General features: G+C 42.8%; 1 protein-coding gene across 4 annotated transcripts in view; it reads right to left on the bottom strand.

Moving 5' to 3' along the window:
* LOC144098546 (uncharacterized) overlaps nucleotides 1-15,671 on the bottom strand; it is a 220,089-nt gene that overhangs the window by 177,675 nt on the left and 26,743 nt on the right. Inside the window, exons 15-26 of one of the 4 annotated variants that reach the window (XM_077631274.1) lie at nucleotides 15,024-15,096; nucleotides 13,930-14,061; nucleotides 13,000-13,035; nucleotides 12,523-12,600; nucleotides 12,358-12,426; nucleotides 11,849-11,935; nucleotides 10,126-10,256; nucleotides 9,287-9,319; nucleotides 8,224-8,283; nucleotides 7,346-7,366; nucleotides 7,213-7,251; nucleotides 5,008-5,231 (exon numbers count right to left, since the gene is read on the bottom strand). In XM_077631274.1, the coding sequence (XP_077487400.1) occupies nucleotides 5,138-5,231; nucleotides 7,213-7,251; nucleotides 7,346-7,366; nucleotides 8,224-8,283; nucleotides 9,287-9,319; nucleotides 10,126-10,256; nucleotides 11,849-11,935; nucleotides 12,358-12,426; nucleotides 12,523-12,600; nucleotides 13,000-13,035; nucleotides 13,930-14,061; nucleotides 15,024-15,096 (853 nt within the window). In that variant the 3' untranslated portion in view covers nucleotides 5,008-5,137. Of the gene's footprint in view, nucleotides 1-5,007; nucleotides 5,232-7,212; nucleotides 7,252-7,345; nucleotides 7,367-8,223; nucleotides 8,284-9,286; nucleotides 9,320-10,125; nucleotides 10,257-11,848; nucleotides 11,936-12,357; nucleotides 12,427-12,522; nucleotides 12,601-12,999; nucleotides 13,036-13,929; nucleotides 14,062-15,023; nucleotides 15,097-15,671 lie in introns of those variants that run through there. The other 3 variants (XM_077631276.1, XM_077631275.1, XM_077631278.1) reach the window with 3 other exon arrangements.

Raw genomic sequence — 15,671 nt, 5'->3', positions numbered from 1 at the left:
CGCTCTTAGGTTTGTGATGCCTATTTTTATTCACTGCTTTGTATTGCTTTTCGGCAGGTGATGCTTTTGTGATGACGCTTATATCGTTTTTCTTTAGGCAACACGTATTTGGTTTCCAGCCAAGGACAACTGTAAGTTCCCACAACAGCGTAACACATGTAACCCTGGTATCTGCTATATATTTTTTCTTCCACGACTAAGTTACTTCGCATTGTGATCTCCGTACTATCACTGAGCCTTATAATTTCTCTCTATCAAGCGACATTGATTGCCCCAATTTTCCCAACTATTCGCTATCTATGATGATGATGACGTTGCTCCCCAAAAAGGTACGGTCGACCGATTGCCATGTTCGCCTTTTTGAATGTCGTGCTACGTCAAGGAATCAGAAAACGCTTCAAGTACCGGATCATTCCTGGGTGATAACAAGGAACTGCTTTTTGCGCATATTTGTAACTTTAGCCTTGACTTAACACGGATATTTAAGTTCACTCAGTACAGGACAGTCTTAAAAGGTGAAAACAAAACAATAATAAAATGGAATGGAAATGGAAGGTAAAAGGCAAAGTAATAATAAAAATTGGAAAAAAGGAATAAGAGTAAAACGATAAAAAAAGGTGTTAGTTAGCAAGCAATCAATATACGCCAATATGCTTTGACAAAATATTCTTCCGATTAAATCACAAAGCATGAAAAGCGCTGGTGTGTATGTTTAATTCTGATTTATGTGCAATGACTCGCTAGATATAAGGCGTAAGTTCCTGATCGCAGGAAACACCGGCTAAGCACTGCAGTTGGGCAATAATCTTATTTTGGGCCTCTGCGATGTGTCGTCTTTTATAACTTAAACTAAAGAAACAACAGCACAAATCGTTTCAAAGTAAACGTCCAAATTTACAGAGCACCAGTACGGCTGCCAAAGAAAAACTCTCCAGATTTCGTAAATCTACCTACACTCAGTAAAAGCAACTCTTATCTACAAGCAAGATGGGCTGAATTTTAAAAGTATATACCCGCAGTGTCGCTGCGATCACAGGCGGCAACGCTATCTTACCACTTTATTTTCTTTCATTAACCCAACAAAAGTTCAGGAAATCTCATTTTCGAGTTCGTTGCCGTGCCGAGGCTGCAATATAACAATATTTAATGTACTGTAGTAAAAAAGCACCTGCACCACACGTACTGCACGTTCTTGTTTCTGTCTATTGAAGGACTGCGCACTCTAGTTCATGAACCCTGGCGAGACGTTATTAGGAGTGGGATCATTTTATCAAAAGAAAGAACCACGTCTTGTGACTTGCGTACAACGCCCTTTCCAATAAATGCTTTAAAAGAAAGAGTAACGAGATAGAGAAGACGTCTACTTTGCATAGATTGCCCGTAACGTCGTCAACTATAAAATGAAGGTTTCACAACACTGGCGTCCGGCTGGAGTAGTCCGAATATATTTCAGGAATGAAACAAAAGTACTTTATTCCTAATATTGAAACTTTCGTGTTCATTTATAAAATCAGTACGTTTTGTATAGTTTTTGTACATGACATGGCGTTTATGTTTTGTAAAGGCCTTATGCTCGCGAATGTGTTTTGTCACACATATCAATGGAAGGAAAAATAAAGCTTTATTTCTTCTTTTGAGTCGGACACTTTCTCAATTGTGTCGAGACAGAAGTGTTTGCTGGAGAAATAGAATTGGAGAGCGCCCGCTTTTGTATTTAGCCTCTCAGTGTTCACGTGTCGTAGTATGCCATGTGTCAGTTACCTCAGGAGCGGTTTTTTTCTTTTCGCACTTATTTGTGAAATTTGTGAAGATATCATTTACTCGCATTTCCGCGTAGACTGCCCACTTTTCCATTGATCTTGGAATGAGTCGAAGCTGATCGGGTATATCAATCCTAGAGCACTAAGATCCTGAACTGGGATGGCATATATGGCTCTGGAAGATGTTAAAATAAGTATTTAGTAGGCTGCCATGGCATCTTAAATTACATGAAAAAATCGCGAAATTTCGTCTCGTGTCGGTTGTTGTTATGAAATAAGTCCCTATTCCAAAGCTTCTTAATGTTTCAAGAAACACTGAACGAACAAATGATTGTCAAATCAACAGCGCCAAATTTCAGTCCAGCTGGGAAAGAGTGTTATTAAGATGAAAGTAATTTCTACAGCGTGTAGGCGCACAGTTTTAGGAAATGCTGCGGTGAAGTGGATGAATCGCATTTTCAGCCAATAAATGCACCAGAATCAATTCCATTCAGAGAAGGAAGAATCTCTATTTCCACACAAAATGTTTCCAGAAAAAAAGATAGTAATTATCCTCCTACTTTCCTGATTAGCCATATTGTCTTTAAGAGACGCGCGATTGGGACGAGAGGAAGAAGACCGCGATAGGGTTTGAAATTTTTAAGAAAAAAAAAATCAGTTCAGCCATGCGTTAAAACATCTTTCCTCTCTATTCACATAGCATTATGAACTCTACTGAATGCTCTCCAGTACTGAGCCATAGAAATGCTTATCATCGTCAACACTGATGCACAGGAACAGGAAAGAGCGCAGTTTTCTTGAAACGCTCATTGCATTCACAGGATGGTATTGACTTACGTTCCGGCCTAACCGCTTTTAAACTTCCACTGGCATCATGGTTGAAAAACAACTACTCGTGTGATGGCTGTTTGAATACATGGCAAGCCTTAACCAAGTTAGATGCACATAACTGGCTTCGGTGACTGCTGATTACTTTGGTTCCCAACCCCGGTCCTGCGATCCTAACACAGTGCTTGTATTAATGCTGGCGGCTGCTATGCATTTATTAAAACTAAAAGCTGCAGCGTTTGCAATTGGTTCACCCTCACAATAACCTAAATGTTACTTGAGTGGCTTGCCAAAGAGGTCCTACTTTGTAATTCGATCGAGGCTGTGGGCGTAAAGAAAACGAACAAGTTAGCCACAAGCATCAACATCTGCTACTGAACATGTTTCATGCCTAAGGTTCGACGGAATACGGTGTGTATGGATGATGTATGGCGAAAAATAAATGGTGCCGACCAGAAAAAAAAATAAAATTACCTCCCGGCTCCCACACGGGAGCCTTGATTACTTTATCATTTTGAACAAGGCGCTCATATGAGAGCCGGAATGTCATTTTTCTTCCTTTCAGGCGGTGCCTTTTATTTTTAATCATGTGCTGGCCCTCTGGCAGTTATAGTGACATGGATGGTCAAATGCTCTTACTAGTATCCCAGGACAAGCCTGCTATGTTCCAAACGAAGCATTCTTATATGTTTAGTGTTTTTACCATCAAACTGTCCGTTACTGAGATTGAATATTAGTTTCTAATGTAATGAGTGACGCTGCTTGAACTTTGGCGAAATATTTGTATAGTGCCTTGGTCGTTGTTCTTTGTCCCCGCCCCCCTCCCCTCCTCTAAAAGGGAAAGGAAGAAGACACTAGCGCCATAAATGCTGGCTCAACTATGTTGTATAAAGCCATGGTTTGCCGTCGCCAGCAATAAATACGTCTCTGGCCTCTGCGGCTTGCCACTCGCGCGCTTTACGTGAGGGCCCAGCTTGAGTATCCTGACCTCCAATGATAGCCACGCTGTACTCGTGCAAATATTTCGCGCTTTTCATTAGTCATAGAGAGGTATTCTATCAAAAAAATATTGAAGAGAAATTGAAATCGGCCTGTATCATTAAGTTGCCGCGTTCTATTCACAAATGCACTTCAGTGATCTTTAAGATGAAAACTATAAAATGTGTATTACAGGTGTCGCCAGCACCGGCCATTAGCTTCGCTCGCTTTCGGCGCCACTTTCCCCCTCTTTGCAATCGCCGTTTACATGGCGGCATATCTGTGCCTTCTGCGCCTCCAGTGGTGAACATTTTTCATATTCTTTCCCGTCTTCATTACTGCCCATCCATATTCTTTCGGGTGAGGAGCACTGCTGCCTGCAAGGGCTGCAAAATAATGCGCATCTTTAATTCACCCTGATCAGCAACTCCTCCACCTCTCCCCTCTCGTACCCGTATGGTCGGCCTTGCCTCCCCCCCCCCCCCCCCGTTTTTTTTATGAAGGGGCGATTTTTGAGATTGGATCAGTGTAGGCGCTGGCGGCTTTACTCGGCGGCCACGCAGAGACAGAGGCCGCCATTTTCATTTAATGGCACTCATACTACTTACGCATTAGAAAAAAATTCATGAGACTTTGTTGACCTATAGTGCGGTGAGGCGCGGTGTTGCTGCTTGTGTCGCAGATATGTAGTTAAGATGTTAATTAAGTACACAATTGTTTGTGAATCTTAAACGCTGGAGACACTGGAGGGCGTTTGGGAGGCATCCGTCTGATTCGACGCCTTTCCACAAACACTCCCCAGCGTCCTAGACAAGGAGAACTCCATACGCGTTGGCAGGAAGTAGCGTAGTCGTTAGCACGCTGAGCTGCGGAACAGAAGGATGGTTGTTGGAATCCCATCGTGCACAAAGTTTTTTTTTAATTATTGTTTTGAAGAGCGTAACGTGCGGACGGACGGACAGAGGGACGGTCGGACGCGAGCATCAGCCATTAAAGGCTTCCGCCGTGAAAACAGCTGCGTAAGAGTAAGGGCTACGCGGCGCGGCGGACCAAGACAACACAGAGAGACATATGATTACATTGATGACGAAGCCCATCTGTTTCCCCAGCAATATGTCAAAACTGCTGCCACAGCTGCAAAAATGATTGCAGTAAGAGGCAAAGTAGAATTTTTTTAGAACTATGTTTTGTCCTTGCGTAAGCAAAGTGCAGAGAACTCTACGCCCTTGCGGAACAGCCTTTCATGCTAATATTCAAAACCAACATGGTGCGCTTGCAACCGTACACCAGAAATGCCTGTTTAGTGAACGCGAATGTGGGCAGTAAGCAGCAGGTATGTGTGGAATTTTGGTGATTGGGAGAAAGTGCTACACGATGGCGTAAAACTCCACCGAAAGCATATAATTTTTGAGGACACACACAAAATCTTTGGCGCGAGGTTTTCTACAGCTTCTTCATTGCATTAGTTGTAAAGAGGAAATATTTTCAACCGTAGCCACCAAGCGCCTTCTTGCACTGCAGCACAAGCCAGTATTGGTCCCACGAGGCATCAGTGAAGCTTCGCTTGAGATTTATGTCGAAGCACTAGACGACGAACCCTTGGGATTTGTCGGCTTAGCTGTCTGGTTAGCTGTGTTGTTAGCTGTCGGCACTATAGGCACAAGGCTGCAAAACGAGAAGAAACATAACGTCAATATTTATAGTAACAAACGATGCATTCGCGTAATGTCTCCAAGCCTGACGTTACGAACTATTTATTTTTTAGAGCGCGCGATGTGCATAGCCGTCACGCAGCAATGGAGAGGGTTCCGATTCCTTGCGGTTGGTTTTCTTCCCTTTAACCGAATTTTAAAGTCACCAAGAGAAGAGGCGAAAGAAAAAAAACTTGAAAATTTCATCATAAGCTTTGTATATCTTCCCCAGCTGCTCCGTGCATTAAATTTCAATAGTCTACTGCGAGGCTACTTACAGCGCGTGCCACACAAATATTTAGTAGCTGGGTTCGACATCAGTCGGTCAAAAACCCCAACAGCTTGCAAGCGGCGTACGTTCCCGGGCCTTATACAGGTGCAAGTGGAAGAAGTTTGCTACTGACTGTCGGCAGCGATGCCTGCGGTTTGCTCGAGGAGGCCTAAGCTCGCAGAGAACATGCCAGGTTGGAGCTAGAAGACAGCCGCTAGACCGCTAACCCAAGTGCAATTGGGTGTGTGCTTGCAAGCGGCTCTATAAAAACTCTACAAAATCTGAAACTGATCTGGGGCGTAATTGCTAGCATCTATTCGAGCGACCTCATGCGGCAAAAATACAAATCTGCGCGTTTACTCACGACCTTCAGAGGTGAAAAAAAGCCGGGATATGTGCTAATACGGATGGCCAACTTATTCACGGTTTAATCGCTCTGACTATTCAATTAGCCAGGACGATTAGCAAATGACACGGCGAGGCCAAATTTATTGACTCGCAGTGAATTCTTCAATTTTTGCACGATGTAATAGGACACTATTTCCTGGCTAAAGCGCAGAGAGAAAAACTTCATTTAGAAATAGTTGACTGCCCCGCTATTAGCAGTTATGCTGAGAAACGTACTAGACGGGATGGAATCAGAAAGCTGTGTAGCAAATGCAACCTGCAAGTGCCACCATGTTCCAACGTGCGCATCAATTTGTAGTGTCCTTTCAAGCGCTTAGAACCGTGCACGCAATCCAGAAATGACTCGTCACATGTGCCTACCTAGAAAGCCATGATGGCGCGACAACAGCTGCTATTGGCCCTGGCCTTATGGCCTTATTGATGGCACGTGCAGTTTACTTAAGGGAACTCAAAACGACAAACTGCAATACACTGCTGCTTGCCTTGACTTCGTAAGGCTTTGGCGTCCGTTGATTATAGGGATCTTGTGCATGTGCTAGCGTGTAGGTATGTATGCCTGCAGTGGTAGGTATGGCTTGTTTGGAAGCGAAAGCTTCACTACGCTAGGTAAAGCCGATTTCGCCATGCGTTGCTGGTAGACCTTCAAGTGAGCCAGAGGTGAAGTGTGGCTATAGGCCTTACCATACGTGGTCCACCATGGTGTCGCACCACTTGACCTTTGACCATTCCATTCTCCGGTAGAGGGCGGTAGAATAAGCAGCAGCGTTCATTGGGTGACCAACCTCTCGCGATGAACCATTAATTTTACTGCCACCTGGCAGGGTGGCAGGGTGGGCGCGCTGTCTGTCCAGTGTGCGGAACGCTCTCAACGTTACAGACGCCAAGCCACGTCTACTTGCCCAATGCACCTAAGGTTTCGCTCTCTAACCAGATTCAACACTAGCTAAACCGGAGCTAATTTTTTTTTTATGAGGTGGAATTTTTTTTGTCGTTTCAGTTCCAGTTTTCTTTCTTTGACAGTATATGACTGATGCGCTGCCTGCCGGTGGGCGCTGCCGCACAAGCCGCTTGAGGCTTCATCAGTTTCTCATTTGTGGTTTTGTGTGGAAATGGACTTTACTATCATATGAACCAAATATATGCATCATGAGCAAAGAAGGGCACACAGGAAACATTTGCTATTGCTGTTCCTGTGCTAGAACTATACCGCGTTTCTACATGCAACTGTGCCACTTCGTGCTCAGTACTATCAATTTTTGGCCTGGTTTACACTTACTACTTCAGTTGAGTGTCAGGCGCCTTCATGGCTTTTCGTCTGCAAGAAAAAACAAACACGACATTCATTCGAAACGCTCATGTTTGACAACATTATTTATCGGATAAATCATCACTACTTCTGTCATACTTACAGACGAATCTGCCGTAGCCGTCTGGAAGTAAAAATTAGTTACTCTCAGAAACACATAAAGGAATAGCGGCAAGACGTTTCGCATAATATACTTCTAATAGGAGCTCTCCTGTTTTTTTCTTAGTGAAAGCAATAAAAGGAATTATGGAGGTGGCACGGCAACGAAAATCGCCATGTAGTGTGTTTTAGTTTTACTGAACGATAAAAGCAGAGTAGTCCCTTAAATGATCTGCCAACAATTCTTTCAGCTAGCGTTTCTTTTTTTAAATTTGCACGTCAGAGTTTTTATTTTCCTTACATAGATTGTCTTAAGCTTTCAGAGATTGTACTTATTAAATAAACCACCGAGTTCTTCGCTCTTTGTAGTTTTGTGACATACTGCTTAAGAATAGGCGCGTATCTTTTAGTTCGGACGATGTGAGTGACGAGCAAACTGTATTCATCTCTAGAACTTCAGAATGTGCCAGCGAAACACAGAGACGCGGGCACAAGAAAGAGGTGGTCGACACGGACGGGCGTCAGACCACAAGTGTGATTTATTTTACAAAAAACGCTAGAACACTGACTTATTTTTTTGTCACTTCTGCAGCTGCGCCATAGAACCGCCAAATTACCTTCCTGGCTGACGTCTAGGAATGTATCTTTTCCTTGCAGATGCGTATTCACGCACTTGCCTGTCAGGCCTATATGCTCTTTTGAAAAGGCCATGGGAATCTGGCACACATTTTTCATCCTTTAGTTTCAACTATATTATATGTACTAAATTCATGTCTAGTAGATGCGCCATGGAGCTTTCACTCTGTTGGCTGGCTACATCATCATTTCCTAGAAGCTATTCAAGTACTTCACAGGCCTCAAGCAGTATGTGAAATCACTCACTCGGCATCCTCCTTCCTCAGACGTTCATCTTCCGTGCGAATTACTGGCGCTGCAACAACCCTGGAAGAGGAGAAAAGTGGTGTAAGGTCTTATGTATAATGTGGAAGGTTAAATGTCGTACAATAGTATACAACAGGTATGGAATGCAAAGATTGTTCACCAAACTTAGGCAAATCCGAAAGCAATGTTTTCTTGGATTCCAGTATGCTTATCAAAAAAAAAAGCTGTTGATCGATCTCGGGGGAAGAGGAATATTGATATATTCTTCTGGGCAAGAATCCACTACAGTCTTTCCTTGCGGCGTCCATTAACACTATTGAAAAAGTGCAGAAGGCAGTACTCGTTTCATATTCGTTTCATTTATATTTTCGGTCTGTTTTTCAATTCGCTGTGCCAACTGTTCCGGTGGGTAGATAGGACGCAGACGGACGTAATGAAATTTGTCATTGATTCATTTTTCATTATGTATTTGGCCTCATTTAATTGTTTCTGTTGAATTGATACGAACAGGTTAAATGTTTCTGCCTCTACTGCATCATTATTAGGAAACCGGCAGATTTTATTTCTACGTACTAGAATTCTTCGTTGGGACTATGTCTGTTTAAGAAGTCCCATTTTGGAAGTTTGCACAAAGTGGTCAAGCAAAACTATTTTAGACGACACTCCCGTGCGTTTGTGCTGCAATCGTTTCATCATTACGGCTAGTTTAATGAAAATGCTGGCATCTGCTGGCGTCAGAAAACGTGAAAGTGTGTCTCCACGTTACACACTGTGCGTGTTCTATGTTCTTGTTTATCTCCAAGCAAAATGGCGACCCTGGGAAACAGTGTTTAGCATAAATACATTGATTATCAAAAGCCTAATGACAGCTTAAAGATGGACTCAATGCCTAAAAACATAAATATTATCCGCCTTTATTGATGGTTTTGTCTAGGCCTTTGCTCCATAACAGGATACTGCTGGTTTTCTTCACTGCCTGTGTTCAGGGATTTTTTTTTGCACATATTTATTTTATTATCCATAAACCTGCTGCTAGAGCAGAGCAAAACAGTTTAAGACTTACTTCTTACGCACTCTCTGCTTCTTGTGAATTTGCCTGTGTGAGGAAGAAACAGAATTTACATTACCATCTATTTTTCAAATAGCTTATATTTGGCATTGGTTATACTTACAGCTCCTCAAATTTCGTCCTGCAGGTAAGAGAAAAACGAATATTTGCGAAGTATATAGCAACAGAGCCTTGCATACACATCATGAGGATGAAGAATTAAAAAACTAGTTTACTGAAATCAACATTGTGATATCGTTAGCTTGTCCCCAGTATAATACATTCAAGATTTTGAAGGAAGTTTATAAATTCTTTCAATGGGTGCCAGTTCTGCAGCAGCCTACACGTTATGTGAGCGATTTGATAGTGGCAGTTTTTAGCTGGAGGGTAATTGTTAATCCTCAGGCTATCGTCAACTGCTCTCAATAACTCAGATAAAATTAAAGCAGAGGAGAGGTGCTGATATTTACAAACCAAATTAGACAGCATTTCTGCTTCAATCACATAAACCGGCTTATAGCATTCATAGAGTTCTCACTCCTGTGTTCTCTTCGCTCTTCGCAAAGAAGACAGAAAGCAAACAAATTTTCATGGAGTGTTTGCAATCGCTTAAACTAAACCGGGTGTTGTATTAATAGAGTTTATTCTACTTCAGTAGCAAAATGAAGTACGCAAGGACGTCACTGTACTTCCGGGATTTCCACGACTCAAATGCGCATTTATAAATGCGCAAGGAAATAACTTATTTATTACCTGTGTTGCTACAGTAAGTAAGTATAGCTTCGTTGAGTGGAGACAGTGGAGAAGTAACATGCTAACGTGTAAAGCATGCAACAATAGAAATAGGGACTTACCCCGCTGGAACAGGTTCTCCTTCGTAGGTGTAGCTCTTCATGGTGTAGAGGTATTTGGATCCGATCAGAGATATGTATATGCCGTACACGTAAATCCCGACGAGGATCATCATTGATAGCCAGTAACCATTCTGCAGAATATATTAGAAGAATTAAGAGTTAGGCTGCACTACGCAACGAAAGCAGCTAGGGCACCGAACATCTCAAAAGATACGGCTGGTGCTTGTCTTTTTTGTTCTGCTTGAACTACTTTATTATTAGTGAGAATGTACACATGCAGCACTTCACTTGCTAGTCGTTCAAGCAGATGCAGATCAAATTTATGGCTATCAGATATAGCTTTATACAAGACATTTGAACCGTAGAGTAGGAGCTCTCGAGAATGTATTATATGTGGTTATGGAGTTGAGGCTGGCGTGGAGTGGTTTTACTCATGGCTGTTTGATACACATGTGTGGTGCCAGCCAGCCATCGTGTACCACGCCGGGTGTAATACGCAGGTGTGCCACCTAACCTGCACCGCACAGCGCGTGGTACACTTTTCACCGTTACTTGCAGAGAAGAGAAGAATTACAGAATATAGCTGTCTGTACTAAAGCTATGCATTTCAAGCGTGTGCAGAAGAAAGGCGAACTGCCTTTCAACGAAGGATATAAATCTGTGCAAAATGCGCACAGTAACAGTAGCAGAATACACAGTGATCTACACAACGTGATCATATTACATGGCATGTAAGGCGTGAGCGTCTGTTTTGGCTGCCGAAGTCACGAGCAAAACAAATTCCAACAGTGGTGAAGATGTGCGTTAAAATAAAATATATTCGTGCGGACGAATTAGCACAGTGAAGGTAGTCGTTATTTCAGCGGCTTCAGTGCACACTGTTTTGTGCCAATACCCCTGCTGCGGAAAGATTTTAATCCTTGTTAACATGGCGCCAGAGTACGCATTTTCTGGTGTTGTTGAGTCCAAGGCCGAGCCAGAGGCATTGGCAATCTCATTCTGTTCTGTTGTCTCTGCATTTGTCATTTCGAGTTCTCGCTAGGAAGGCTTCGGAGATGCGAAGGAAACCGGTTTTGCTGCCGAATGCGAAGGCAGGTGCCGAGTTGGCACCATTTTTTTCTAGCACGATTCCATAGGAGGCAAACTTTAGGCGAGCTTTATTCGTTTCCACAGCGCATGCGATTAAATTATAAGCTGCCTACGGGGAAGTTTACTTCATGATACCCTGGTTTTTGTCACTACGCATGACGCGCTGACTTTCTGTTGGAAAAGTAGCATGATTGCCGCGTGGCGAGTTTGTGTACCAGGAAAACAGTGTTCTAGGACTTGTCAAGATGTCCTGTTTTAAAAGAAATAGGCGATAAACTACTCTTTGCTTCTTATTTGGCTGTACAACTTACAGCTCTCATGCCAGGTTGATTTTGCCAACAATGCAACTCCAGTAGCCTGTTGATTTCACAACAACATATAGGTGGCAGTAGAAAGAAAGAGCATTTTTATAATACGTGTGTTATTTGTTTCTCCAAAGGGCCCCTTCTAGCATTACATAGCGGGGCATATTTTCCATAATTTTATATTTCCTGCTTCCCCGCTCTTTCTCGGACCTTGAGCCGTGCTTTAGTGGCTTCTGCGCCTTTTTTTCTGCCTGTGCATATGTGGCGTTGATAATCAATTCGTTGAGCACTAAGCAATAAAATTAAGGCCCCAGCATAACGGTACTCACAACAAAGTCGAGCATTCCACTGCAGAGAATATTAAAGCCGTCCGTAAAAACGGCGAGGATATTTCCGCAGATTCCAATGTTGTCAAACTGTAATATGGAATGAAAACAGGAGTAATAAGCAAAAGTGATGGTGTGAGCGAAATTTATCTTGGTATAATGTTAAGGGGAAACTAACGGTGAATTCAGTTCGGCACAATTTTACTCAGTTGAAAAAAAAAAAACTTACTAACAGCAGGCATTTTATGCCATAACCGATCGATTTGAGATTGTAGGTGTTTTATTTTCTCGATAGATAATAATGATTCTGCCACAGCATATCTAACACCGCGTAGTCAGTTTTGTAGGGGTGAAAGCGACTATACATTACTAAAGAAAATGATTCCGCTACAACGTCACCACACTCACGGCATGGAAACTAACATTTCTTGGGCGTATTTTGGAAAAGCGCTCTTGTTCTTTTTGATTCAGTATATATGAAGGAGCCAATCCAGTGTTTTGCGAAAGCTCACCTCGTCGATGTAAGCTGAAATATTGTTCTTCAGGTAGTCGCACTCTTCAATTGTGAAATCCAGGAAGGACTAACCGGGTTGCGGGAAGAAAAACGCAGGAGGCATGACACAAGAGCCAAATTATCGTGGATAACATGAAGCAGCAGAAGGTGAGCGGGCACTTACCTGCTTGACCAATTCTTTAAAGTTGGAAGTATTCTGTGTCACGTACTTGTACAGTTTCTCATCATCTTGCAAGTATTTCTGGAACCCAAAATGAACAATTGGTTTCTAACCTGATCTAAAAATAGTAGCCCTAACTCGGCGGAGAAGCATTTACGAAAGCATTACGAAAAAGTGTTCTCCATTTATGCGTTGAAATACCTTAAAGTAACTCTCCCCTCTTTGAAGCGAATGAGGTATATTGATAGTTGTATTACAACCAACTCTGGCGCATACGACCACTACGCTCTTCATCTGCTGAGGAACACAGCCTTCAGTTGGCGCGCGGACGCGGAAGATTATGGCTTCAACGTCCTGCGACATCGTCCTGTGGCATCCTCGAGGGAAAAGCACGTGCCTTATTAAGCTATGGTAATTAAAAAAAAGACAACGCACTGACGTTATATGTGACATAGTTGAGGTGTACCTGAGCATACTTACTTTTATTTTTTTGTGAAACTCGCCGTTGTTCGCGTACTGGCCGGAACGAGAAGCGGAAGGAAAGAGAGTGAATAGAAAGAATTTGAAAGTTGAAAACAAGTGATTAGGTTTGGCTATTGCCTATCTTTTTGTTTGAAAGCTGCGAAAGGCAGGTCGCTACAGTGTGCGCAGATTTATTGCACGGCAATGCGGACATCATATAATTGATAATGTACAAAGAAAGAAAAAATAAATAATTGAATAATCTAAAAATGTTTTTAATATCTAGGTTTAGGGCGTGAGAATACACTGTGAAATTTAAGGCCGTCAAAGCGGAAGGTGCCTCCAGATTTTTTTTTACTTTTTTAAACCGTAAGTAACGTGGTTCGAGATGTAAAACGCGAAAAAGACGGTATTGAAAATTGAGTTAGCTTTCCCATGTTGCACAGTTATCAAGTTGCGTGGCACGCGGGCTCTTGTTACGGAAACAGCGTTAACACCTTGCACGTCCTAAATCCCATAAACTGTATAAAAGTTTTCAGTTTGAAAATTTGAGGGACGCCATTTTGACTAAGTGCAACGTTTAAAAGCCAACATATCGAGTTCTAAAACCGTCATATTCATGTTAGACTTCTGGAAGCATGTTGCCAATTCCATAATTTAGGAACTGCACTCCCGTAATGTTGTCTGGCGCCGTAACAAAAACAAAAAGCTGATCAGTTGTTTTAGTTGGTTTATCATACCTCTGTCGCACCTTGCCACAGACTGCACCATGCATGCACTTTTCACAACCTTCAAAAGAAACATCTGTTTTTCATAGTCTTAAGCAAACTGGGCATATTCTATTAATGTAGAATTGTTATGATCAAATGATTTCATGTCTTTTTTTTTTTGCTTGTTCAGTGCGCATCTGTGCATCTAGCAATAATTCAGTGACCGCAACACACTCACCAAAAGGTCCCTCTTATTGAATTCTTCTTGAAATTCCTTCACGACGTTCCAACGTTCCGCGATGATTTTTTGGAGTAGATCGGTGTTCAATCTATAGTGGTGGACGACGTCTGTTTGGTATTCCACGATTTTCTGGTCAAAGAGAAGTGACGGCGGTCAAGTTACAGCAAAGAATTGGTGTGTTGATGTTAGTAGCCTTTCTCGTCACAACTGTTTCTCTGCATAAAAAAGGTAAATTCTGGCGACGTCTCGTTGAGAAATCATTAGATTAAAGCTGCGTGCATCTGAAGTTTTTCCTTCTACTGTGTTGATATAAATTTACCCGGCTGTTCATCGTATGTGCAGAAAAATAACTAACGACTCAGAGATGAAAACACTTTCTCTTCTAGCCGAGCCGACAAGCATTCATAACTCTGAATTTTACTGACAAGAACTGAAGACAGGAAGGATTTTACTGAAGACAGGAAGGTTTATGGTTTATGGGGATTTAAGGTCCCAAAGCGACTCAAGCTATGAGACACGCCGTAGTGGAGGGTTCCGGAAATTTCGACCACCTGGGGTTCTTTAACGTGCACTGACATCGCACAGCACACGGGCCTCTAGAATTTCGCCTCCATTGAAATGCGACCGCCACGGGTGGGATCAAACCCGCGTCTTTCGGGTCAGCAGCCGAGCGCCATACCCCTATGAGCCACCGCGGCGGCTAAAGACAGGAAGGTTTTCAGAGTATCGGTATGCGGCCAGGCCGGCAAACTGGAATGGGGACAAGGCCTTACGCTTTGAATTCTTTGTAGAGTCATTGAACAATTTTTTACTCGTTACCAGAGAGCCAGGCTATCGTTAAGTGAGCTCTGTACTCATACCTTCACCAAAGCGCACTTATAATGAAAATCGATGTTTTTGAATGGCACATAGTATTGATTGCCGCTCCTTGATATTCATCATAAACCCAGACATACCGGAGTAAAACTGTTCGGGTAGTCCGTTTTACGTGACAAAATACTAAGTGGCAATCAAGAAAAGAGTTCTGTATGCTGCGTTCGTTAAAACTACACAGTTGTCGGTCGACGTTTCAGAGAGTTTGTGCTGCTCACATCGAGGGCAACTTCGAGGTCCTTCGGCTTAATCCCGGCAAGTCCGCCAATTCCGATGTGCTCTTTGCAGTGCCTGGAAACAAGAAAGAATGAGCGGTAGTTGTACGCGTGGTGTACCCAATCTCCTAACTGCACCATTGTACTCAAGTGAAGTCTGCAGACGTTTAGGTCAAGTCACTAGTACCGCTGTACCTCCAGACAGAAGGCTGTGCAGTTTTTAGTGCACTAGCACTTATTGTGGCCATTCTCCAAATTTTGGTGTTGTGTGTCTGTCTTTGTCTTTCTGTCTATATCTCTGTTTTTCTGAAGCCGGTTTTCTGGCAGGCTGCTCACCTGCCCACCGGGTGGGGGGCAAGCAGACCAACGTGACAGGTGGCGGAGAAGAACGTGATTCGAATTACGCTTGTACAGTATCTCACCCGAAGAAGAAGTTGGGGCGGTAATTAAGTGGTAGCCTAGTACGACCTGGTAGGTCATCGCTCCAACCGACCATTGATGTCATGCTTGCGCACATATCCGCATTTGGCTAATTACCCAAATTGAGTGGCATTTTTTAAAGTTGAGGGCGAATAAAAAACAAAAAGGCGCTGAGCTGTTCTGCCCTTATCTGAAGTGAAAAATGTTGATAAAGCTACATCTTCTGTTTCT

Source organism: Amblyomma americanum, chromosome 7 (genome assembly GCF_052857255.1).
Source record: "Amblyomma americanum isolate KBUSLIRL-KWMA chromosome 7, ASM5285725v1, whole genome shotgun sequence".
Classification (NCBI taxonomy): domain Eukaryota; kingdom Metazoa; phylum Arthropoda; class Arachnida; order Ixodida; family Ixodidae; genus Amblyomma; species Amblyomma americanum.
The sequence above is the reverse complement of the archived record's forward strand: the minus strand, read 5'-3'. Positions and strand labels throughout refer to the sequence as shown.